General features: G+C 30.4%; 3 protein-coding genes across 3 annotated transcripts; 2 read left to right on the top strand and 1 right to left on the bottom strand.

Annotated features, from left to right (window-relative positions):
• Positions 1 to 1,263: 1,263 nt before the first annotated feature.
• Positions 1,264 to 2,725, bottom strand: LOC107028301 (iridoid synthase CYC2-like). The gene is made up of 2 exons (XM_015229330.2): positions 2,572 to 2,725; positions 1,264 to 2,439 (listed from the first exon to the last, which is right to left on the bottom strand). Exons 1-2 carry the CDS (start codon positions 2,611 to 2,613, stop codon positions 1,303 to 1,305), a joined length of 1,179 nt encoding a protein of 392 aa, XP_015084816.1. The 5' UTR covers positions 2,614 to 2,725; the 3' UTR covers positions 1,264 to 1,302.
• Positions 2,726 to 9,541: 6,816 nt separating this feature from the next.
• LOC107028260 (short-chain dehydrogenase reductase 3b-like) lies at positions 9,542 to 10,679 on the top strand. The gene is made up of 2 exons (XM_015229298.2): positions 9,542 to 9,652; positions 9,760 to 10,679. Exons 1-2 carry the CDS (start codon positions 9,636 to 9,638, stop codon positions 10,523 to 10,525), a joined length of 783 nt encoding a protein of 260 aa, XP_015084784.1. The 5' UTR covers positions 9,542 to 9,635; the 3' UTR covers positions 10,526 to 10,679.
• An 8,976-nt stretch (positions 10,680 to 19,655) lies between these two features.
• On the top strand, positions 19,656 to 24,694 carry LOC107008295 (COP9 signalosome complex subunit 1). The gene is made up of 6 exons (XM_015207271.1): positions 19,656 to 20,150; positions 22,075 to 22,395; positions 22,903 to 23,019; positions 23,120 to 23,205; positions 23,794 to 24,028; positions 24,133 to 24,694. Exons 1-6 carry the CDS (start codon positions 19,764 to 19,766, stop codon positions 24,307 to 24,309), a joined length of 1,323 nt encoding a protein of 440 aa, XP_015062757.1. The 5' UTR covers positions 19,656 to 19,763; the 3' UTR covers positions 24,310 to 24,694.
• Positions 24,695 to 25,067: the final 373 nt, after the last annotated feature.

Below are 25,067 nucleotides of genomic sequence, written 5' to 3'. Positions count from 1 at the left end.
TAACCAAATAAGGGAGCGAGCAACCATTTCTTTTAGTTCAATGCATAATACCTGTATTTTAAGAGACAGGGAGTTTTGCTTTAGTCTCATAGCGTTTTGCTAGAGTCCCACCTTGACCCAGAACGAGCCCTAAGACGAATTCTAATAGAGTCTTTTAAAACAATGCATAATACAGTAGAATACTATAAAATCCACCGACATGACATATAGTAATTAATTTCCTCTTTATTCCCTGGCTCTATTTTGAAATAGGAAATGTTAAAAGCCCAGATATTAATTTCCCATTTGCATCGAAAGCTTAACAATATCTTTCATGTTGTTGGATTATAATTTAAATATATTAGAAGAATATGAAATCATATTTTTAGGGTAAGAATTAACTTAAATAATCGTTTAACTATAGTCAAAAGATATTATATAATATGTATAGTTGGCAGATAATTGTAAGTTTGATTTCATCGATGCATTTTTGGTTTGGTCCTACTATTATTTATTTTTTGTACGACACGATGAGCCAATTTTTAGACTTTGAGCTTTTAAATGTTTGTGTTGCTCAATTATTTCCCTTAAATTAGGCAAAAACTTTTTACTATTACACTACAGTATCAATTATTCAATCTGTATCTTCTCTACCCTCTTTTACTATTTGCCAAATCAATAATATCGAAATGTCAAATATTACATATTCAAATATTGTATCAAAGTGGAAATTTGTTGTATCCAGTATAGTATTATATGAGGGCTATTTTAGTTCCGTCCTATTATTTTTTTCTAAAAAATCCTAATGGTGCAGCAACATTTGAACAATGCGTAAGAGAGTTATAAGCCATGCAAATTGTTGAGAGGGTTGGTTGAGAAACTTGACACCTACACTTTATTTCATTTTTTGTAAGTCATTTTTATTAATATGTTGTTTTTATTTTTATTGTTATGAAAGACATCTAATTCAAATATCCGCCAACAAATATTAATATTAAAAATTTAATAATATACATTTATCAAGATCACTCAAATAACTGTTTATTGAATGGAGAAATAAGGCAAGTGACATACTATATATTATCATGTGCGGATCTACAATAGCGGGTGGGGTTTTGGGGATTTCTCACCCAATACAGTAATTATATCAAAAGTTAAAATTCAATAAAATATCATACTTCTTTTTTATATTTGTTTAGAAATTTCTCTATTCGCTTCTTTCTATATATATTTAAAAAAAATAAAGCTATATCAACATAAAATGAAAATAATTAAACATAGATTCAAATTTTTTTAATAAAATGATAAGTGAAAAGACAAAGTTCATGGAATTAATCTATTATGTTTTGCCTTGTGAATCCAGAAAATGAAGGAATTGATTGAATTCCTAAAGCCAATGAAACCATTCTCTTTGCTACGATTTACACTGCTCAACCTACAAGTCCCTCCACCAAGTAACATATCTGCAAAACCCCACAATCCAACCTCTTCTAACTTTGTCGAAATCAACTTATTGTCTTTCACAATCTTATCCCACACAGGCCCCTTATCCTTCATCATCTCAGACAATGAAATAATCTTCTCCGTCGCGTTGAATTCCACATATTCAACTCCAATTTCTTCAGCCAATACCTTCCACAAATGCTTCCATTTGAACACATCACCGTTAGTAATGTTGAATGCCCTGTTTTTCCCCTGTGCACACATTGCTGCCCAAATTTGATGCTCTGCCACCAAATTAGCATCTGATGCATTCGAATAACTATCCCAAACAGCTTCTGTACCTGGAAATTTCATCGGAATGTGTATGAATTTGCATATTGTTGCGTATACACAAAGTGTTCCAATGATGTTCAACGTGCTATAAGGTGAAAACCCGAAAATCAAATCAGGTCTATGGACGGACCATGTTAGGGTTGGTTTTCTGGATACTTCATCGAATAATACATCTTCTAACGTGTAGTAGAAGTTGTGAATGTTTTCCAATCTTTTCATGTCTTCATGGAAAGGCGGATCATGAGAAGTTACACAGAGTTTCCCATCAATTGATCTGTGAATTTCCATATAATGCATCCCGCCCGTCTGGAGACAGATGTGGCGTAAATTAGGTGCATTTAGTATGACACAAGTGAGGACATTACGAAACATTGTTCCATTGATTTCACAACATTTGGAAGTGGAAAGGTCAAAAGCCGAAGTCACCCAAAAAATGTGTGTCACATCTTTTAGGGTCGATAATTTGGCTTGTACATCAGTTGATTTAGAGACATCGCATTGAATGTAGGTGACTTTAGCAATGCTACAGACTGGCATCCCTCGTCTTGACACACCGTAGATCTTCCACGGGCCGCCTGGGGTGTCAGTGGAGGAGAGTGTTCCAGCCAAACTGTTGCCAACAACACCAGTCACTCCAATAATAAGGCCAACATTTTCATGTGTTCCGCGATAATCAACATTTTTCTGCGATTCATAAGTTTTTGACGACACACATGTAAATGCTTGATCTAAAATTGAAAAAAGCAGATGAAAAATTACGAAAATTTGGAAATAACAGAATTCTTTTGTGATATTATCTGGTCAATTTTTTCTTACCTGCTGTGCATTATGGATAGATCTTGACAACCACCAGTTCATTCTAAGAAAGTGTGCTGATAGGCAAAAGTATGAACTCGTTAATTAGGTGTTGGTTGTACAAAATTTGAATCACTTTATAAGGACTATTTCTTCTTAGTGGAGTAAACATGAAGTAACTATTCACTCATTGAATCATTTGCTCTAATACCACTTATTGGGTTATTAATAGGTGATTAGAGAGAGGCAAATTATATGATTGGTAAATCATATATCAAAAAACTTATACTAAAAACATAATATTATTTTATGTAAAATTAATATAAAGAAAAACATTGAAACTGCAGAGAGAATAAATATTCCTATAAACAAAAGTCTCTAAACGATACATTGTAAATTCTATTGTTACGTTGTGTTAGAAGAAACAAGCCTATATTTATAGAGTTCTAAAATCTTTTCATACTAGAAAAGAACTAGCTACTCCAAAACTTTTTTCTAAAAGGAAAAATTAAACCAAATATGAAACAATATTATATTTTTTCTTTCAACAAAAGTAAAAACATTTATGTTAATGTTTTAACTTTTCCTTAGAATAAATAAACATCAAAGAAGGTAAAAAAATCAAGGCAAAACCATAACAACAACCTATCATACAATAGAAGTGAAACCAAAATTTTAACTTTATGAGTTCTGAATTTTAGTTGTGAATTCTATTGTTACGTTGTATTAGAAGAAACAAACCTATATTTATAGAGTCCTAAAATCTTTTCATACTAAAAAAGAACTAGCTACTCCAAAACTTTTTTCTAAAAAGGAAAGAATAAACCAAATATGAAACAATATTATATTTTTTCCTTAGCAAAAGTAAAAACATTTATGTTAATGTTTTAACTTTTCTTTTAGAAGAAATAAACTTCAAATGAGATAAAAAAATCAGATCAAAACCCTAACAACGACCTATCATACAATAGAAATAAAACCAGAATTTTAACTTTATGAGTTTTGAATTTTCTACTATCAATTTCAAGTGTTACTAACCGAATTTTTACCCTAATATTTTTATATATTCAATGAACTTTCTTAGTGCAACTACACTAATTGAATAAAAGCAAACCTATATCATATAATTTTACAATAAATGGTATTTTTGATGACAAGTCATTCTCTCTTTTTAAATGTATTTAAGAATTGATTGACTTTTCCAATACTAAATGCACGAAGTGACAACTACGTTTTGTAGGCTGTGATTCAAACATACTGGGCATTCACCATCTTATTAAAAATAAATAAAATTGAAATTTAATATAATTAATCTACGACATATATATGTTAAAAGCTCTTTGATATTTCGTTGAGTGGACTTAAAAATTAATACTCCTGTCGTGTACACTGATCTATCCATATACCCAAATGAGTTTAATATTCAAATTGTGCCAACCCATAACACGATTTATTGTATCAAGGTATATTATATGTAGTGACAAGTTATTAGGTATATGCATGTGCTTCTAATTACTACACTTTAAGACAAGAATCGGTATAAGAAAAAGCAATTAAAAAAACTAAAGTGGTGCATTAAAATATTCCATTATTTTGTAAAGTTGTACTACAGGTTGAATGCATATATATAGGACATGGATCTTCGAGTTAATTTCTCAAATATTTATTCAATTAATAATTGTTATTTCAAAAATTCACTTTAGTATAAAATTCACTTAACGAATGATAGTCATTTCAAAATGTTACTCTTATTTACATTTTTTTATTCTTAATATAATAATATAAACAATTCAAAAAACATCGATCCAATCCAATCCGACCTGAATCAATATATACAAAATTAAAATATTTAAGAAACAAAACTCATATAAAATGACTGCTACCGGCAGAGGACAGATTTTCATCAAATCACACATTATATAGTTTCATAAAATGAACCTTCTTTTGTCCCTCCTGCAAGGGCCTGGACTAATACATACGTCGAACAATACATAAATCAGAATAAGAACAGCAACGAAATAAAGTTCTACGCAAAACAGAATAACAAATCAGTAGAATAATGTTAATATTCACTATAATAAAAATAATTTTTAGCGATAATAAATGTTGACATTAATAAAGAGTGATAAAGTTTTACCGATATTAATTAAGTGTCGTTAGAACGTTGCTAAAGGTTTTAGGGACATATACAAACAATGATAATTGCCGCTAAAAATACATATTTAGCGACAATTAATTGATGTAGTTATTATTGGTCAGAGTGTACCAATAAATACAACCACTTAACCTACCGTATGATCGAAAATGAAAGAACATTCAGTTATTAGCTAGCATTCTACTCTAATTCGTGACTTCCAAATCCCCTCTATAAGTTTATGTTAGTCAGAATTTTAATATTAATATTTTGTATGTTAATTTGTTACTCTCTCCATCCCATTTTATATTTCACTTTTTTATTTTGTATTTGCGTTAAGAAATGATGTGATTTTACCTTTCTATTCTTATTTATTATTTTCTTAAGCAAACTTTATAATAAATGATGAATACATTTTCAAAATTAATTAATTACTTTATCAAGGATATAATAGGCAAAATATGATAATTTATGCATAAATTTTATGAAAAATGACAAGTATTATAATTCAACTACTTATAGAAAGAAATGACTTATAAAATGAGACGATAGGAGTAATACTTTGGAGTCATAGTGTTGCCTTTGCTGTAAGTTGTCGTTGATTTACTTCTCATATATGTTATAGAAGTTGTGTAATTGGCAATTACTTTGCTGCCCTTGGAACATTAAGTTTGAGCATTACTCCATTTTGGAGTTACTCATATATATGATTCACTCTTGATTCCTTCATTATGTTTTGTAATTTATGTAATTTTTAAGGTTATTATTTTCATTATTTATTTTCCTATTATTTTTATATTCATTGCGAGGTCTCAACTAGTGATGGTCTGTCTTCATTTGATTTGTTATACACTACACAAAGAAAAATATAGAGTGCATAAAGTTTGTCAAAAAGAGAGTTCTTATTAGTTGAAGGAGGTGTTTCATTTATGGAGATTTGGACTCAACTCTTGGCCAGAGTTTGTTGAGTTACTCTTATGTGATTAGGTTATTGTATTCTGGAGGAGACAAGTCAAGAAAGATTACTGCTGGATCGATAAAAACAGTTACTGCAATGGACTTGTATCTCCTTAAAGAAAATGAGATATCCGCGCCTTAACCTGATGAGATTTTTATTTCTTCATTTTATTTTTAATTGTAATCTTATATTTTTGTTATTTTATAATTTTCACTAACAGTTTATGTAACTTCTCGATAAACATCGTATCATGCCTAATCACTTCTACAATTTCTCAAAGTTGGACATGTGTTATGATATTAAAGCAAAGTTGGAGGGAAAATAATATTTTCCTTCTCCATATACATGTTGGTATGTGTTGAGTAGGCGGCCTAAACGAAGCTCCCCTGGTTTAATAATGAAGGGAAAGAGTTCAAAATTTCTAAATCATTAATTATTAAATCTAAGAATTTAGTCTGGCACCTTTCTTTTATCATTCATTAATAGTTTGATCCAATTTCGTCTATACCGTTATTTAGTTGGACCAAGTATATGCCTATAATTCGAAAAGTGTAACTTATATATTGAATTGAGAATCATAAATTTTTAAATTAGTTTCAATTCTAATTGAGATAAAATCTAAATAATTTCTCCTCATCTATGTTTTAAACCTGATTACTTGTTGGTGGGAGCGCTAGAAGGGAAATATTTCAAAAAAATTAATCAAAATATACAAAATAAACTTGTTTGAAAATAAACCTAAACAGAGAAATATATAGGATGATTCCCACACGAAAAGGGAGGCTCATCCAGCAAATCAAAATTCAGTTTTTTAACGGCAATAAATATGAATAGTAACACAGAGTTCAAAATTCAATTTTTTAACGGTAATAAATATGAATAGCAATACAGTGTGCTATGTCTTACTAACATTTATTAATTATTATTGAATCTAATATCGCTATAAACTTTAAGAATATTTTTAAAAGAATACTTAAATGTAATTTTGACTAGTGAAAAGGCTATGATGGATTGGAGCCTTGATGTCTTGAGATACCATTATCTAGAGTGGTTCAATTTAATTTTATTAAGGACATACTTAATCCAATTTAGTTACTCCCTAATTACAAATATGCAATACTAAAAATAATTTTTCTCATCAATTAAGAAAACAAATAGCTAAAACTCATTTTATGCGACTTTTAAGCAACTTCAAATGTCATTTTTTTTTATAACATATTGCACATGGAAACTTTCCTTGAGTAAGATGTATGATCCTCTGAATTTGGTCAATAATTTGTCCTTGAGATTTAATGAGACCATTGATCATTTATATTAAATATAAATGTTATGTATTCAGTACCTGTCCTAACTATATTCAAATGCGCACACTTTCATGACGCCTATTAAATGTACATATCTGTATATTGCATAAATTAGAATATAATACTTATTTCATTCGTCTCATTTTACGTGACATCATTAAAATTGACATACTATTTAGTAAAAAAAAATTTTAAAGTTAAATTATTTTTAATAATAATAAAAATGAGCTAAAAGAAAATTGTGCCGCATATAATGAGACAGGATATATATGTTAGGTTTTATTTACTCTAATTTCTTACAATAAATAGGTTTTCCTTTTAGGAAAAAGTTTTGGATTGACTTATTTTTTTTCTTGTAGAAAAATGTTTAGAACTCTATAAATAGAGATTTGTTCCTTCAAACTTAATTAGTATTCACAATGTAGTCTTAACAACTTTGAGAAATTTGATTAGGGAGAGAATTGTGGGTCACAAATTTGATACGTTATCAATTCTGTGAACTTTTCATGTATTCGAGTGAATTGATTGAGATTGTTTCTCTCTGTATTTTGTACTCTCATATGTACGATGAATTTCTCATCGTGAACGAAAATCGATTAACCGAACCATATTAAATTTATGTGTCTCTTTTGATATGTTCTCGTTAGTCTAATTACTTGTGATCTTTCACAATCTGCTTTACTAATTTTCATATTACACCTATTTATTTTGATCCTAACAATAGATTCATAAAATACCGCCAGACAAGATCGTGTATATGAATTGTGATTGAAGAAAAGAGTTACTCCTAACAAGTGCGTATTTTATGCCTTTTTAAGTATTGAGGGTCTCAGATTTGCCTAACAATTATTAGTGGATTGCCGCTTCTTCCCAATATTCTTTGCGTAGCTCAAGGTGCAGTCAACTCAAGGAAAACCTTACCCACAAAAGAAGAGGCATTTAATGTATATATTTGACCCTTATATTAAATTAAGAAAAATCCTTTTGACCAGAAAATTTTGGTTATAATTTTATTAGAATGGTAAAAAAACTTATTTAACACAATAAACAATTTTTTTTTTGTGAATATTTTTATCTTTTTAACTTAAAATTAAATGTATTTTTGGAGGAAGCCATTCTTGGATCCGTATATTCTTCTATCATATTTCCAACATATTAATAACAATTAATTGCATCAATTATTGAAAATTCCACAGTACTATGGAATTCCTATGTACTACAAATTCTATCAAAGAACACACTAAACATTAAGTAGATTGAATGACCCATATTATTTTAAATTTAGTATGATAGTGCATTAAATATACTTTAAAGAAATTAAAATAAAGAAAACAGATGTGATCTTATACCCAAAAAAAAATTATAGTACGAAGTTAGATATTATATTTTTTTTGTGTATTCGATTTTAGAATTGGATGATTTGTATATACTAGAAATAAGTAAATGTTGTATTGCAAGTTCAAATTAGAAAATTATTGATAAAATGTATCCAAATATATCTTGTAAAATTAAAATTTGTATAATTTAATTTTATATATAATGGAAAAAAAAAGGAGAAAAGATGACAAAAAAGATGAAGAAAAAGGAACAAAGAAAGAAAGAATTACGAAGAATTAAAAGAAGGTGAAGTTAGATTGTAATGGGTCTCACATTATAAAATTCATGAAATAATTTTCTTCACACAATTAATATTAATTTTAATTTAAACATAAAATTGTTATCCACACGTATTTCTAGAAGTCTAGGAAATAGTAGTAATGAAGACTTGATTTACTTTGAAAGAGAAAAAGGTTAAATTAGTCTTTTCTCAATTCTGGCCAAATTTTGGTCACAAAATTCTGGCCATTTAGCACTTCCCATTAAATTATACCAGTTGTTTGACATTCTTTCCGCTCCATTTTAATTTTTGAGATGTTTCACAACTGTTAAGAAAAGTAGATTATGACATAAATTAAGTTTTTCATTTTTATCCTGATTAATTATTGTTATATTTTATTGAAGTCATGATCACATTGTAAATCCAAATGAAGGGTAAAATTGAATGAATATTTTGAAAACAATCTTAAAAATTAAATATAATTAAGTTAATTTGAAAAAAAAAATTGAATTATATGGAACGAAGAGAGTATTACTTTTCTTTTTATTCTCTTTAGGAAAAGAAAACAATTCTTTCCTAATTTAGCAAATTAATTATCATATTTTGCCTATTATATCTTTGATATAATAGTTAATTAATCTGAAAAATATATTCATGATTTATTATAAAGTTTATTTAAGAAAACATTAAATAACGATAAAAGAGTAAAGTTAATCATTTCTTAATGTAAGTACAAAGTAAAGAGGTGACATATAAAATGAAATGGAAAAAGTAGTAGAATAAAATATATTTTATTATATTAAATATATATTTTTAATTTAACATCACAAAATTAAGATTTTTTATTTATTTTCTTGAATTACTGTTACGTCAAATTAAGACAAAGAAATTTAAATAGAGAGTAATTAATTAATAATTTTCACCTTAATAGTGCTTAATATGTTGATGACAAAAAAAGTAAACATAGACCAGACGAAGTTGTATTATATATTTGTAGATCCAAGAGCGAAAAAATGTCAGAAGAGAGAAGGAGGTTCTAAAAACAATATCTAAGTTATCCGGCGCTGCAGCAAGAAAATTGCTGATTTTCCAATGGCAAATAAGCTCAGGTAATCAGTTTTATTTACGTTTCATTTCACTACCCGCGAATAAAAGTAAATGAGATTTTTGAATTTTCTCGTCATGAAATATGTTTGTGCCTTTTTTGTGGCATCAGGTTAGAGGGTAAAGTAGCTGTAATAACAGGTGGTGCTAGTGGCATTGGTGAAGCAGCAGCCAGATTGTTCGTTGAACATGGGGCCCGCGTCGTTATTGCGGACATTCAGGATGAACTTGCTCTCCAAGTTGCGTCCTCTATCGGATCAGTCAACGTCTGTTGCCGACGCTGTGATGTAAGCGATGAGAAACAAGTAAACGAAACTGTCGCATTTGCTGTTGAAAAATACGGTACACTCGATATAATGTTCAGCAATGCTGGCATACTCAACCCATTCGAGAGCATACTCGAAATGGATATGACGGTGTTTGACAGGACGATTGCTGTTAACGCGCGGGGAGCCGCGTTAGCCGTGAAGCACGCGGCTAGAGTGATGGTAGCTAATAAGATCCGCGGCTCCATAATATGTACAGCTAGCGTAGAGTCAATTCTAGCCGGTGCAGCTCCGTTAGCGTACATCGCATCGAAGCACGCCGTCCTTGGCGTAGTGAAAGCTGCGGCGCGTGAGCTGGGGCAACATGGAATACGAGTGAATTGCGTATCGCCTTTCGGCATAGCGACGCCGATGGTGTGCAAATCGTTTGGCGCTGATGCGGCGGCTATTGAAGCTAAAATATGTGGAAATGCAAACCTGAAAGGTGTTTCTTTAACCACAATGCATATAGCAGAAGCTGCACTTTTCCTGGCGTCAGATGAATCGGCTTACATTAGTGCTCAAAATTTAGCTGTTGATGGTGGACTTAGTTCTATGATGAAGTTAATGTAAACAAAATCGGGACAGTACACTGTTTTTTTTGTTTCAATAAATGCTAACAGCCTGTTTATGGTCGGTTAATTTAGATATAGTAACATTTATGTAATAATTGATTATAGTGCCATTCTATGTCACCTTATTATTAAATGGGAATATTTTTGTATAATTTAAAAATATTTTAAACTTCTTTTTCCATAAATAGAATAATCCTTTTTTAAATGCGGAATATAATCGAAACATTATATAGTATTTTAACTGAATACTATTTAAGTCATGGTATATTTCTGTAAGAGTCCCTTCTTATATATCTATATAATTTAGATATAGTAACATTTATGTAATAATTGATTATAGTGCGATTCTATGTCACCTTATTATCAAATGGGAATACTTTTGTACAATATTTCATAATTTAAAAATATTTTAAAATCCTTTTTCCATAAATAGAATAATCTTTTTTAAATGCGGAATATAATCGAAACATTATATAGTATTTTAACTGAATACTATTTAAGTCTTGGTATATTTCTGTAAGAGTCCTTTCTTATATATCTATATAATTTTGGTATACTTCAAAAGCTCATCTTTCTCAAAATAATTTACATTTATGGTAGTAAGATAAATTTTTCTAAACTCTTTTATCAATTTATTAGTACTTACTATTAAAGGTAGAATTATTTGTAAATTGAGAGGAAGGTGGAAATGTGAACACATTGTTAAAATGGGTGAGGAATGACCAGATGTATAATAAACATTGCTTGGGTAATTTATAATAAAGAGGAACAGAAACCGTTTTGCATAATTAATTAACTATACTTGGGTTATATTGTGTTTAATAGACTCAATAAACATTTTGTTCAACTTTTCATCTAAGAAATACTTCTATCGACTTCATCTAAAAGTCTTTTGAACTGAAATATGCAGCCAAAATGGGATCAAAACTTAATTCGTTCAATACTTTTTCAAAATAGCTCAATTATCATTTGACTTTTCAATTGCAAGTGAAGTAAATTAAATTTGGCACTTACTTGTTCGTCTTCTTTGAAAAAGTAATTTATACTTTATTGTATTAACAATGTATATAAATATATATATACATCTCTGATATATAGTTATATAATATACATCATTTATACACAGGTATACACTATTAAATTATCTTATAAAATATGCACTTATTATATAAAAACATAAAAATAATTACGTATGCATATGCCGATTTTTTTGAAAATATTTTTGTTGCTGGTACATTTATCGCAAATTTTGGCCTAGTTTTATATAAATAAAAACTTACCCATATTTGATTCAAAAAAATTCAAGCCTTTTAAGCCCCAACTGCTTCAGGCCTAACTCTTTTGTTGAGCCCAAAATGCTTTCTTTAAGATCGTTGAGACTGAATGCAGAGTATACGATAGAGATGAAAATGGGGCGGGGCGAGGCAGATTTAGTTCAATCCATAAAATTCTCAATCCGTCCCGCTTTAAGTTATTACTGCTACATACATAAAGTAACATTATATATATATATCTATCATCCTTCTCATATTACTTATATGTCATATGCATCCTTTTTTGTTTTCTTGTTCTAAAAATATGAAATGAAAATAGAAAATAGAAAAGATATTGTAATAATTAGCTAAAATATAGTAATGAATTAATCAAAGTAAGAAAGAGTGTTTGATCTGTATAATATTAGCTAGGATAGGCTGGCTCTAGAAATCATGTCGTAAATAGAATTCAAATTTAGCTAGGATAGCCCCACTTCTGCCCTGCCCCGTCCCACCCATTGCCATCCCTAAGCATACGTACAATAGAATTCAAATTTTATGTTAGGTTGAATATGCAAGAGACTCTCAGAAAGTAGACTAATTAAATTCAACTCATACCTAAACATATATATGTATTAGTCATACTGATTTCAATATATTGTTTTAGATAAATGTATTTGTATACAATCAATTTATTGTTCCAATATATGCTTGAGAAACTTATGAAGGAATGTGAATCATGTAACGAGGCATATTGTGCGGAATTAAACTAGAACCAAGAGGAGCGCTGTTTTAAGTGGAACTTATATATGTTACTCAAACTTTCTAAAAATATTGATGTGCTTATATTATTATCCGTGATCATATTCATCCAACATAAGCTATGCTTTAGAAACTTATGAAGATGAGGCATATCTTGCGGAATTAAACTAGAAGCAAGGAAAATGCTTTTCTATGTGAAACTTATGTACCTCACATTCTTTAAAAATATTGATATACCTGCGTAGGATAAATAAATAAGTACTTATTTGTGATAGTGTACACATAGTAGTTATTAGTAATATTTTTGGTAATGTTCGAATAATATAAAGTTAAACTCAAGACTGATGAGGAAGAGACATTATTAAATCCAAACGTTGAAAATACACTCAAAGGCATGACAAGGTACATAAGAACATATTGGAAAATAAGTAAAAAAAAAAAGAAGTGCATCATCCTTATTATTTGGTGTACTATATTGAAGAAGGGAATGTCAAGCCCGAAGATTGAAATTTGTCGTGGGTTATTTCATCAATTAATTTTGTCATATCTTCTTTTAAATAGTTTTTCCAATCACCAATTTCTCCTTTACGAAAAGATATAGTATTACTAATTTGTAGAGTAGTTTCTGATCGATGCATCCCACTCTTATTCACCTTCAAATTACTCAAATTTTTGAAATCACAGCGTGCCACAATTTCTTGAGGCACACCTATATCTTGTTCCTCCTTAGAGAAGGGTTTGTCCATGAATTCGGCCAACTTTTTCACATAACCCAACGTGTCCTTCTTCAAATCTTCATACTTGATGGAGAACACTCGCTCAGGTCTCTCAATACTTGCTTTCGAACATCCCAACACGTGATCCCAGTAAGGTCCGTATCCAAATTTTTCTCTGCAAAACCACTTGAACATGAATTCCCCATCTAGTGTAACTTGGGCTGTATTATTAATGTTCTCTTCGTTCTTTTGTGCAAAGTGCCACCAATAAATAAATATATCTTTGGGTTCTCTACATATGTAAATAATCTTGCAATTATAGATTTGGGTAATCTGGTGTAAGGAAGATGTGTTGATAACAATGACAACTCCGTGTCAAGAAATTTAAGATTTGAGAGAAAATCAATTCCCAAAAAGGGTATGCAATCGTGGGGAACCTTAGTGAGTAAAGGGTTATTTGTAGAGTCGTTAAGGATTTTAGCCAAGCAGTACATGTTTTTGGAGCACTACAAGCAAAAATATTAGAGGATTGAGCATTGAAATTTTGTTGCATACGTAAAGCTGCTTCTAAATAAGCTAAATAGTACCAAAAGCCTTCATATTGGTAGAAACAATAAATAGGATGAGAAAGCTCTTGTTTACGAAGAGTTGGTATCATCTCTTTGAATTTTTTTTTGCATTTCGTTGAAATATTCTGATCCATAATTCTCAGATAAGCGGCTAACTTTGAACGAGAAACTCATTTTTTGAAGACCGCCAAACTAATGATAATGAATAATGACAATATAATGCCAAAAATAGGAGACTACTTCTTTAGTCTATTGCAAGTATGCTCTTTATAACCGCCAAAAGCACCCTTGAATTATTCGAAAGTGTTTAAAAATATGTCTCATTCACCTATTGGATTAAAAATATCCATCCATCTACTTTTTTGGTTCACAATTATCCTTAAACTAATAATTTTTTATTTTTTATTATTATTATTATTAATTATTTTGTGACATCTTTTTATTGGATTAATTTAAATTCCAACCCACCAATTTTTTTCTACCCATTTAACTCATATCTACATTCTTTGACCCAAACCCAATTAAAAAATTTATCAAAAATAATAAATTTCATCATCTCTTCTCTTTTCCTTGAACCTAATAACCTATTTTCTTTTTTCCTCTTTTCTTATTCAACAATTTCAAAATAAAATTAATGATTGAATCAATTAGTATTTGAATTTGAAATTGACATAATGATATTTGAATTTGGTCATATCAAATATAACTAAAAAGCTCTTCTTGATTGTGTTTGAATTTGATCTTTCTTGTTTCTTCCTTTTGGTTCACACCATGTGAAAAATTCAATTTTTTAAGGGGAAGTTGCACTAGATAGCTCTTCTTAATCGTGCTTTAATAGTGGAATTGATATAATTTAACTTGGGTCTTGTTTCTTTCTTTCCCTTTTGGTTCACACTCTTTTCAAAAGATTCAATTTTAATTTCATGGTTGAGTAGCACTAAAAGAATTGTTCTTGATTGTGTTTTCATGGTGACATTGAGAAAACCTAGATTGAGTTTTCTTATTTCTTCCTTTTGGTTCACACTCTTTTCAAAGATTCAATTTTTCATAGTGGAGTTGAACTAAAAAGCTCTATTTGATTGTATTTTAATGGTAGCATTGACCAAATTCTAACACAATCAAAAAGAGCTTTTTAGTTCTAATTGGTATTAAATTCACTAGTTATCATTGATTGAAGTCGTATATGGTGATGAGAAAGAGAATAAGTTATTAGGTTGGAATGGTAGAGAAGAAATGTTCAAATTTTTTAATTTTGATGAATTTTTAATTTGGTTTGGGTTAAAAATTATGGATATGGGTCAAATGGATAGAAAAATTTTTGTTGGGTTGAAATTTAAATTTATCCAATAGGAAGATGCCACATAATAATTAATAATAATAATAATAATAATAATTAAAAAATAAAAGGTAGTTAGTTTTAAGGGTAATTATGGACTAAGGGCCCGTTTGGATGGGCTTAATAAAAGCAGCTTTAAAAAAGTACTTTTGAAAGTGCTGAAACTTATTTTTAAAATAAGCAGTTATGCGTTCGGATAAAAGTGCTGAAGTTAAAAAAAAAGTTGTTGATGTGTTTGGCAAATAAGTGCTGATAAACAACTTTTTAAATCAAAATGTATGAAATACCCTTAAAAGTTGTTAACATAATAAAAGTTAATTAATTTATATTTTACAGCCATAAATAATTATATTTTGCTATCATTCACATATTTCTTTCTCATCACAAATTATTTATAAGAGGAATATAAACTTATTATAGATTTTCAAGATATATAATTTGAATAGATCAAAGAACGATTTAAGATTTATTTTAGTTTCATCCATAGGTAATAATAATTGTCTAAAAATATTAAAGCCAAAAATATTAAGGGTTATGGAAGAAAGAGATGTTAGGGTTATGTGGGTAATTTGGAGATTGTATAAAAATATTAAGGGCAAAAAGGTAAAAATGTGGTCAACTTAAAACAGCTTATAGGCTAAAAAAAAAAAGCACCCCTACCCCAGCTTTTAACTTTTGGCTTAAAATAATTTTTTTTTAACTTAAAATAAGTTATTTTGAGTATTGCCATACAGCTAAATAAGTCAAAAACCAGCTTTTAAGTCAGTTTGACCAACTTTTAAGCTGAGCCAAACAGGCTCTAAAAAGGTGGATGAAGGGATATATTTAACCCAATGGGTGAACGAGAGGTGTTTATAAACCTTTTCTAATAGTCCAGGGGGTATTTTTGGCCCTTTTTCCCATTAATAAATGACTTTTAGGTCACATTACCAAAAAGTTATTTTTTTTAGGCTGAACTCATCGATAGCCTCCCTTATTTTGGCATCAATTTTCACTTAAATACTTCAAGTAGGCTTTGATAATTTTAGGCACCTCATGTTGAGGCCCACTCTGTCATTTTAACACTTTTTACTGACTTGACATATTGTGTTTGCTGCACCCATTTTGAGTGCGTAAGAGATTTTTTTTTTGGATTTTTTCCCTACTTCTTCTTCTTCACTTTTTAGCCCTACCACTTATTTCAATCCCCCCCCCCCCCNAAAAATCATGAGAGAAAACCTTACAAAATATGAAAAAAAACCTATCACACTAATTTTAAAAATGTATAAAAGAACAAACTTTTTAAAAATCGTCGCACTAATTCTGAAAAGATTTTTAGAACAAGACACACGTTTTTTTTCAAAAGAGTTAGAAGAGTATCGCATATAATTTTCAAAATCAATTCACAACAACAAAAAAAAAATCCTAAAATCTAATGATTTTTTTAAAAAAAAAAAATTGGAAGAAGAACCAAGAAAATAATTGAATCCGGCTCCTCTCCATTTCTCTTCTCTCCATTTTCCCAAGCTCCTATTTGGATTAATGGCACATGTCATAGGTTAATATAAATGGTTAAGATTTAATTTTTCAAAGTAAACCTCTAACCATGATTTAGTTAATAAATATATTATATATCAAGTATCAAAATTATTATAATCTCACAATCTTAGCAACATATTATTTTGTCCATATTATTTATGTAAAAAAGTTTTCTTCCTATTATTTTTTTTATGTAGGATCTTTTTTTGAAAAATAAAAATTTGAAGTAGAAATATTTTTCAAAAAAATAAACTTAAATTATTTTTTTTAAGGGATGGGGGCTGATGGGGGAATAAAAATATTTAAAAAATTGAAATTATAAAATATCTTTTAAAAACAACTTTTAATATCTTTTTTGGGCGGTTGGTGGTAGGGGTGAGGGTGGGGTAAAAAAAATTGAAATTAAAAACATCTTTTAAGAATAATTTTTNGTTTTAAAAAATGTAGGAAGTCATTTTCCTTAAATTTGAGGAAAATGAGTTGATTTGAAAAACATTCTCCAAAACATTTAATCCAACCAAACATGAGAAAATTAGAAAATTTTTCCCTTCATACCAAACATACGTATAAATCATTTTTTAAAAAAAATCAAAGTACTAATTGTAAGAGCATTTTTAGCCAAAGTATCGATGGAAAAGACATATTTTTAGCCAAAATATAAACGGAGGACCTTTTTGTTCATTTCACATAGTTTAAAAATATTTTTTTCTTTTTGAAAAATAGAATTCATCTGACACCAATCCTCGCCTTAGATTATCAAAAAAGATTAGTTCAGCTAGCCTCACCAGCCCAAGCCTCGTGGGCGAATGGTCCAACAATTATAGAACAAAAGAATTTTATGTTAAAAAAAATGAAAATTATTTCAAATAAAAATTTTCATTTATTTTTAGAAAACAAATAAATGAGAAGCTCAACCCTACTTAGCCCCTATTCTTCTCCATCTTCTTTCTAACAAATTTTATTTCTCAAACAACAAAATTTCAATATCTTCGTAAATTACTTTTATCATTATTTTTTTCCCTAATACGTGAGTGAAAAAGATATTCAAAGAATGATGCAAGAGTGATAAAGAAAGAGATTCTTTCAGTCGCCTTGAAATCGATAGCAAAGATTAATGCATTTGTAATACATATTGCAAACACCACTTTTTTTCTTAGTGATACAAATCAAAATAATTTATAAGATATATATAGTACACGTTTTATTATGAATAGTATATTTATAATACATATTGCGCACTTCACTTCTTTCTTAGTGATACCAGCAAAAATAATTTAGGTAACACACTAATAATATATTTATAAGACACACAATACATTTTTAATATTTATTGCAGTCGTCACTCATTTTTTTAGTGATATAAATTAAAATAATTTACAAGACATATAATATAAATTTTATTTGTGAACAATACATTTTTAATACATATTGCAATATTATTCACGTTCTTAGTGACACAAATCAAAATAATTTGTAAGACACATATATTACATGTTTTACTCATGAATAATATAAGTTTAATTCAGATTTTTCAATCCTTCTTAATTTTCTTTTCTTATTCAACTTTAATATTATGTAATACACTTTTAATGCAAATTTAATTCATTTTGAAGTTTATTGGTTGATTTGTTACTATTAAATTATTTGTTTAATTCATTATTGATACAAGTTTAATTCACTTCTATAGATCAATGTGGTCTTTTAGTTATGTCCTTTATTTATGTTTGATTCTTTCTTCTAATTCAACTTTAATATTTGTGTAATATAAGTTTAATTCATTTTGCAGGTTATTTGTTGATTTATTACTATTAGATTACTCAGTTAATTCATTATTGATATACGTTTGATTCATATATAGATCATTGACTGATTTATTAGTGATGTTTTTTATTCATGTTTAATTCTCTCTTCTAATTCAACTTTAATATTTGTGTAATACACTTTTATACAAGTTTAATTCATTTTGCATGTTATTGGTTGATACAATCGTATTCATGTTTGATTCTGTTCTAACTCAACTTCAATATATATGTAATACATTTTTAATTCAAGTTTAATTTATTTTGTTGTTTATTATATATCTTTATTTGTTACAAAGATGAGTCATATCTTCAAATATCACTTTTCTCTTACGAATTCACCTTTAGGTTTGAGAAAGTATAGACCATAAAGATGATATCATATCTTTAAATCTCTATTTATTTAAACCTTAATATCTTCATATATACTCAATTCTTTAAATTCTCATCAACTATGAACACAGTTATTTATATAACCTTCATTATAATGGAAATTATCGACACGCCAAAACAATAAATAAATAATTAATCGACTTCTTCTACAAACTAAGCTGACCCGATTCTTCGATTTATAAATTCCTAACTTTTTTATAGATCTTTCCTTTGATAAAAGTTTTTTTTAATACTATTGAATGATCAAGGAAGAACATAGAGAGAAGAGTTGCAACAAGAAAAAGAAAAATAGAAAAAACATATAGAGAGATGATGCAGAGAGAAAAAAGAAAGAGAGATTGAACATAAAGAGAAAGAAGGTGCACGCAAGAAAAGAAGGATCGAGAGACAGAAAGAAAAGGAGAAAGAACGCAAAAAGAAGTTAAATCTAATAAAACAAGTATACATAATGTTACTATATATTGCTATAGATGGTAATAATTAAAGAATATATCTAAAAATAGTAATTATCAATTAAAAGGGAACTTACTCAAGTAATTAATAGTAGATAAAAATATTCAATAGAATTTAACTTTAGTTAAAATATTTAAATGAATTATGCGGATAACTTTAAGGGGCTGCAGATAACTTAAGTCTTTCTTTAATTTTGTTTACCTTTTTTTACGTTTATGTATGCGAACTGGGCCATAGTAGAATAACAGTTCGAATTGTGCCAGGATACGGGCTTAGAAGGCCCATTACTTGGTAATATAAAATTGGGCTCGTGAACGTCGCACACGTGCAGGATCAGTTCAAGTTTTTTCTTCTCAGTGTATTGCTCCCGGAAGAAGTGGTAACAAGACAGAGCAAAAACCCTAGCTCCGATCAAACATTATACAAATTAATATCCGATGGAGCCTGACGAGGATTTAAGTCTAATAGCCGAAGAGATCTACGCCAACGGCGATGAGAACAAGCAGCGTCATCGGCCGATTATCAGCGGCGAGCAGCTCGATATTGAGGCGTACGCCGCCTTGTACAGTGGCCGGACAAAAATCATGAGGCTTCTCTTCATAGCCGATCGATGTGGCAATGCTTCAATGCAATTGGAGGCTTTGAGAATGGCCTATGATGAGATTAAGAAAGGGGAAAACACACAATTGTTCCGCGAGGTTGTGCAGAAAATCGATGGACGTTTGGGCACTAATTGTGGGCCAGACCCTGCTTGGGCTGACTCTGTGGATCGCCGGGCTGATCTGAGGAAGGAGAAGCTTGAGAGCGAACTCAACGCTTATAGGGTATCTTTCTTTGAAGAAAACTTTTATTCTGTTTAAATCTCCATTGCTTTCATTGACACCATTCACTGTCTACTTAATGTTTAGTAAATTAGCTTGTTATTACCTTCGTCACAATTGTTTTCTGCTCTTTTCACGTATAAGAGTCAATTTGGATAACTCTGGAAGCTAAATATGATTAGATTAATTTTTATTTTTTATATCAAAATCTCAATAACCAGAAACTACATGATATAATTATCAATTAATAAGTTGAAACTACTTGATATAATTATAAATTAATAAGTTGCTGTTCATATTTAAATAGTAAAAACATTCAGCTTATATTATGGATAATTAGGAAAGGGGTTGCGAGGGAACTAGTATGGTTGTGGCTAATATGTGTGTTGAATTTTTTTCTGAGTTCTTGATCAAGGTAAATTTATGGTTTTGTCTTCGTTCTTTTAGTTTTATTCTTGCTCAATTATAGTGCATACTTAGGGATGTATCCCGTTTGGGTTAAGCTGAAGCAACAAAAATCTTATTGATAAGATATGGAAGGGGTAAGCATGCCGGGATAGTTTTTTCATCATGATACATTAGGCACTCAGGATTTAGTATCTTAGTAATAGTTGATGTACTTTTGGTTTTAACTTTGTGTCAATGAAAATTTTGACTCTTAAAAAATTTAAAGCATTTCCAATTCATTACCTAAAAAGGAAAAAAGAAATTCATTACCTAAAAAGGAAAAAAGAAATCAGTCATGGTTATTATTAATCTGAAATTGACATAAATAGGAACTGTTTTACCCATTTGAAACATTTTCAACTCCCAGTAGATACTGGTAATGGGATATATTTCTACTTTAGATGAAAATTCTGAAATGCCTAGAATGTATGAGAAATGACAAAAGATGAGGAAGAACGAGTGAAAACCAACGGAGGGTTAATCGAACATTTATCCTTGGAATAAGAAAACATATATGTTCATTGTATTCTGTGGTATAGAAATTGAGAAAAGACTTGTATTTTTAAGTTTATAGACCTGTATCCTCGTTGTATTATGGCCTGCATTTTACGAGAAACTTCCTCTCTGACCAGTTCTTTTACCTGGTCGTAGAGGAAGTTTCAGATTGATTAATATGGTTAGACTTTCTCGAGTCATATGGATTCTGGGGGAATCTAAAGTTCTTTCTGAAGTACTATCTTTCTACTTTTTACCATTTTCATGGAAATACAGTTTAGTCCACTCTGCTTACTCCAAATTACATTTGTTTCAGATTTATTAGATCAGGCCAGTTATTTTTTTGTTTCATAAGTCCAATTTTTTTAATAAACAAACACATCGTTGGAAAAAAGGTAAAAGACATGCATGACTGGATGTGACACTTCTCGATAAATCCATCACCTTACACTAAGTTTGACCAAACATCCATACAAGATGGTATTTTCTCCTCGCCTAGATACTAGTGAAACAACAGAGATTTCTTATTACCATCTACACCTGTCTCACACTTTATGGAACAGTCTAGTGTTCCATTCATTTCTTCTTGCCATTATGTCCCTTTTAACTCATAAATGTTTCGGAAGTTGACCTGTTTCTTGAGAAAGTAAAATTACAACTTTAATTAAGGCATCAATAAGATGCCTAGTTACAGAAGGAATCAAGAAATTGACATATTATTGACTGGGCATTCTATTATGATATTGACGTATTACATGTGTATGAACCTGACACATAAGAGATCATTCTGGTTGGGCTTACACTTCATATGTTAAGCATGAATTACTACCTTTTCCTTCATCTTGGCACCATTGCACCCTTCCATTAGATTTCCTTTATAGCTATTTCATTGCCAGTATTTTATTACTTTTGTTTCTGTTTGTTTGACTTATTATATTATCTAATTTTATTGCTCAAGTAGAACTCATTTGACCTTCCTGTGTAGACAAATCTGATCAAAGAGAGCATTAGGATGGGATACAATGATTTTGGGGATTTCTACTATGCACATGGACAGCTTGGAGAGGCATTTAAGAATTATGTTCGTACACGTGATTATTGCACGACTGCGAAACACATAATCCATATGTGTTTGAATGCAATTCTGGTCAGCATTGAGATGGGCCAGTTCACACATGTTACAAGCTACGTCAGTAAGGCGGAGCAAAGCCAAGATGCTCTAGATGCTATTACAGTTGCAAAACTTCGTTGTGCTGCTGGGTTGGCTCACTTGGAGGCAAAGAAATATAAGCTTGCTGCTCGAAAGGTTTGTTTCTCATTTCCGACTAATGAGGCCTATTAAGTTGTGGTTCAGTCTTAATGATATTAAGTGCTTTATGGTCCTCAATCTAGGTTCACAGAAACAAACTTTATTTAGTTTAATGATCTTAGTTTAGTGAAGGTTGAAATGATTTTGGGAACAGTTGGTCTTTGAAGACTAAAAAAACACTTTACATACATAAATCACTTACAATAACAACATGCTCAGTATAGTCCACAAATGGTTTTTTTTTTTTTTTGGGGGGGGGGGGTTACGCAGACCTTATCCCCACCTTTGTAGGACAGAGAGGTTGCTTGCAATAAACCCATCGGTCAAGAAGATTGTTTTTCTGAACAGGTTTGAAAGAAATGCAAGAATAAAAAGTTCTGATGAAAACATTGAAGAATACCATGCGTTTTGCTATTCTTTTCATCTTACTTGATTGAATTGTACCACGGAAGGAATTATGAATCCTTTGTTTTATTTACGTGACATTTCACTGGGTCGTTGCAGTTCCTGGAAGTTGGTCCAGAATTAGGTAACAACTACACTGAAGTTATTGCACCCCAAGATGTTGCTACTTATGGTGGACTCTGTGCGCTTGCAAGTTTTGACCGAGCAGAACTGAAGGCAATAATACAATATTCTTGTTGCTCTTAAATGCTTTTATTGTCGCAGTTGCATAATTAATTCGATGTCACTTGCTGATTCAGATGATTTTGTTTGACAGAGCAAAGTTATTGACAATATAAACTTCAGAAATTTCTTAGAGCTGGTACCCGAGATAAGGGAGCTCATTCATGATTTCTATACAAGGTAAAATTTGAAATCTGTTATGATTCTTTTAATTATATCTATTGTGCAGGACGGTCTCAGTGGTCTAAACATTGGTAGATGCTATCAATCTGATGTGTGTGTTAGAAATGCCCTTTCATGTATTATATTGACTGATGAGTTCCATATGTGACATTTTATTTGAGCAATTTGATGGTACTGTTCTGATCCTTCTATTAAGTCAACCCCCTGATAGATAGAATGGTTGTCGAGAATTAGTGTACCTACTAGTTTGGGGTTGAGGCATTACAGAGTTATTGTGTAATTGAGTATGTAGCAGCTATACTTGCTGTTCCATTTATTACTCTTGGATTAGTAGAAAATGGAAGGATGGAACTTAGGAGAATAGATTATATCCAAGAAGAGACATAGAGGACTTATCCTGCCCGTCTGTACATTGCGTGTGTCTATAATTTGACAAGTTTCTGTTTTCCTTCAAACTATTATTTCTTTAATCCCACTACAATGTTTGTATGAGTTCAAAATCGAATGAACTGTCGATGTCTGTAGTTGTCTTGGCATTGATTTTCTTACACTGCTCTTTCCTCTCGGTCTTTATCTATGATGCAGTCACTATGCTTCTTGTCTGGAGTATCTAGGGAATCTTAAAGCAAATCTGTTGCTCGACATCCATTTGCATGATCATGTCGAGACACTGTATGGTCAAATCCGTAGCAAAGCTTTGATACAGTATACCCACCCATTTGTCTCGGTTGATTTGAATATGATGGCTAATGCTTTCAAGACGAGTGTTGCCGGGTTGGAAAAGGAACTTGAAGCTTTGATCACTGACAACCAAATTCAGGTGAAGGACTAGTAACATGCACCTCTGTATCCATCCGCTATGGTGTATTTTTGTTTGGTCAATTTCACTGTATATAAATCATGATGATGGTTACTGTCCTGCAGGCTCGAATTGACTCACACAACAAAATTTTGTATGCACGACATGCTGATCAGAGAAATGCAACCTTCCAGAAGGTGCTGCAGACAGGCAAGGAATTCGATCGGGATGTGAGATCAATGCTTTTGAGAGCAAACCTTCTCAAGCATGACTACATTGCTAGAACGTCAAGAAAACATTGAAACGGAGGAGGATGGTAGCACGCAGTTTTGTTTTCCTTTATTGCGAGGTTAGGTATGCTGCATGAAGTTGACCAGACCATTGTCTACAGAAGTTGGTTGAGTCTTGGAAAGCCATGTCTTTTGGGGACTCGAGAAATTTTCCTGGATAATAGAGGGGACTGCTGTTCATATTTATAGATTTACCAGTTGCTGGAAAAGTAAATATTTTTGCCTGGTCTACTTGCTGCAACCTTTCTCTGTGATATGTCATCAACGAATGCTAATCCATTTACTCGTTGCCATTTAGTACCTTGTTTTTTTGTTCATTCAAGATGAAAGATTCCATGTAGCCCATATTGTTGATGCTTATACGTATTCATTAATGGTCATTAGTCTTTGAGTTTAATCTGTTTTGTGTGTGTTGGTTTGGTTAAGTTGCTGAGACTTGGATGACTCCGTTTTTATTCAATAGGACCTCTGTTTTATACTCCTAGTTATCTCATATTTTTAGTGTTTTTCTTTAAAAAGAGAAATCCCGGTTGGGCTCGTCCAATAAAACCAAAACAAAGGCTAAAGATAAATAACCACCGACAGTTGTGTGCTGATTTTTTCTAAATGTATAAATATTTGTGGTATTTATTTATCTTCAAGATTCAAGATATACAAGGATCCTTTATAATGATACTTGGAAGTCTAAAAGAATCCGTATCCTCTCATGCCTTTGAAACCGAGACATTTTCACTTTGAAATGTACATTGGTGCTACAATGTCTATACTTT

The sequence above is a fragment of the Solanum pennellii genome, chromosome 1 (genome assembly GCF_001406875.1).
Source record: "Solanum pennellii chromosome 1, SPENNV200".
NCBI lineage: Eukaryota > Viridiplantae > Streptophyta > Magnoliopsida > Solanales > Solanaceae > Solanum > Solanum pennellii.
Note: the sequence above shows the minus strand (reverse complement) of the source record. Positions and strands in the feature narration are given on the sequence as shown.

Coding starts and splice junctions, on each gene's coding strand:
- LOC107028301 (XM_015229330.2), bottom strand. CDS start 2,613: ATGAACTGGTGGTTGTCAAGATCTATCCATAATGCACAGCAG. Junction 2,440..2,571: donor CTATCCATAATGCACAGCAG/GTAAGAAAAAAT, acceptor TATGAATCGCAG/AAAAATGTTGATTATCGCGG.
- LOC107008295 (XM_015207271.1), top strand. CDS start 19,764: ATGGAGCCTGACGAGGATTTAAGTCTAATAGCCGAAGAGATCTACGCC. Junction 22,396..22,902: donor ATAAGCTTGCTGCTCGAAAG/GTTTGTTTCTCA, acceptor GGGTCGTTGCAG/TTCCTGGAAGTTGGTCCAGA. Junction 23,020..23,119: donor TTGACCGAGCAGAACTGAAG/GCAATAATACAA, acceptor TTTGTTTGACAG/AGCAAAGTTATTGACAATAT.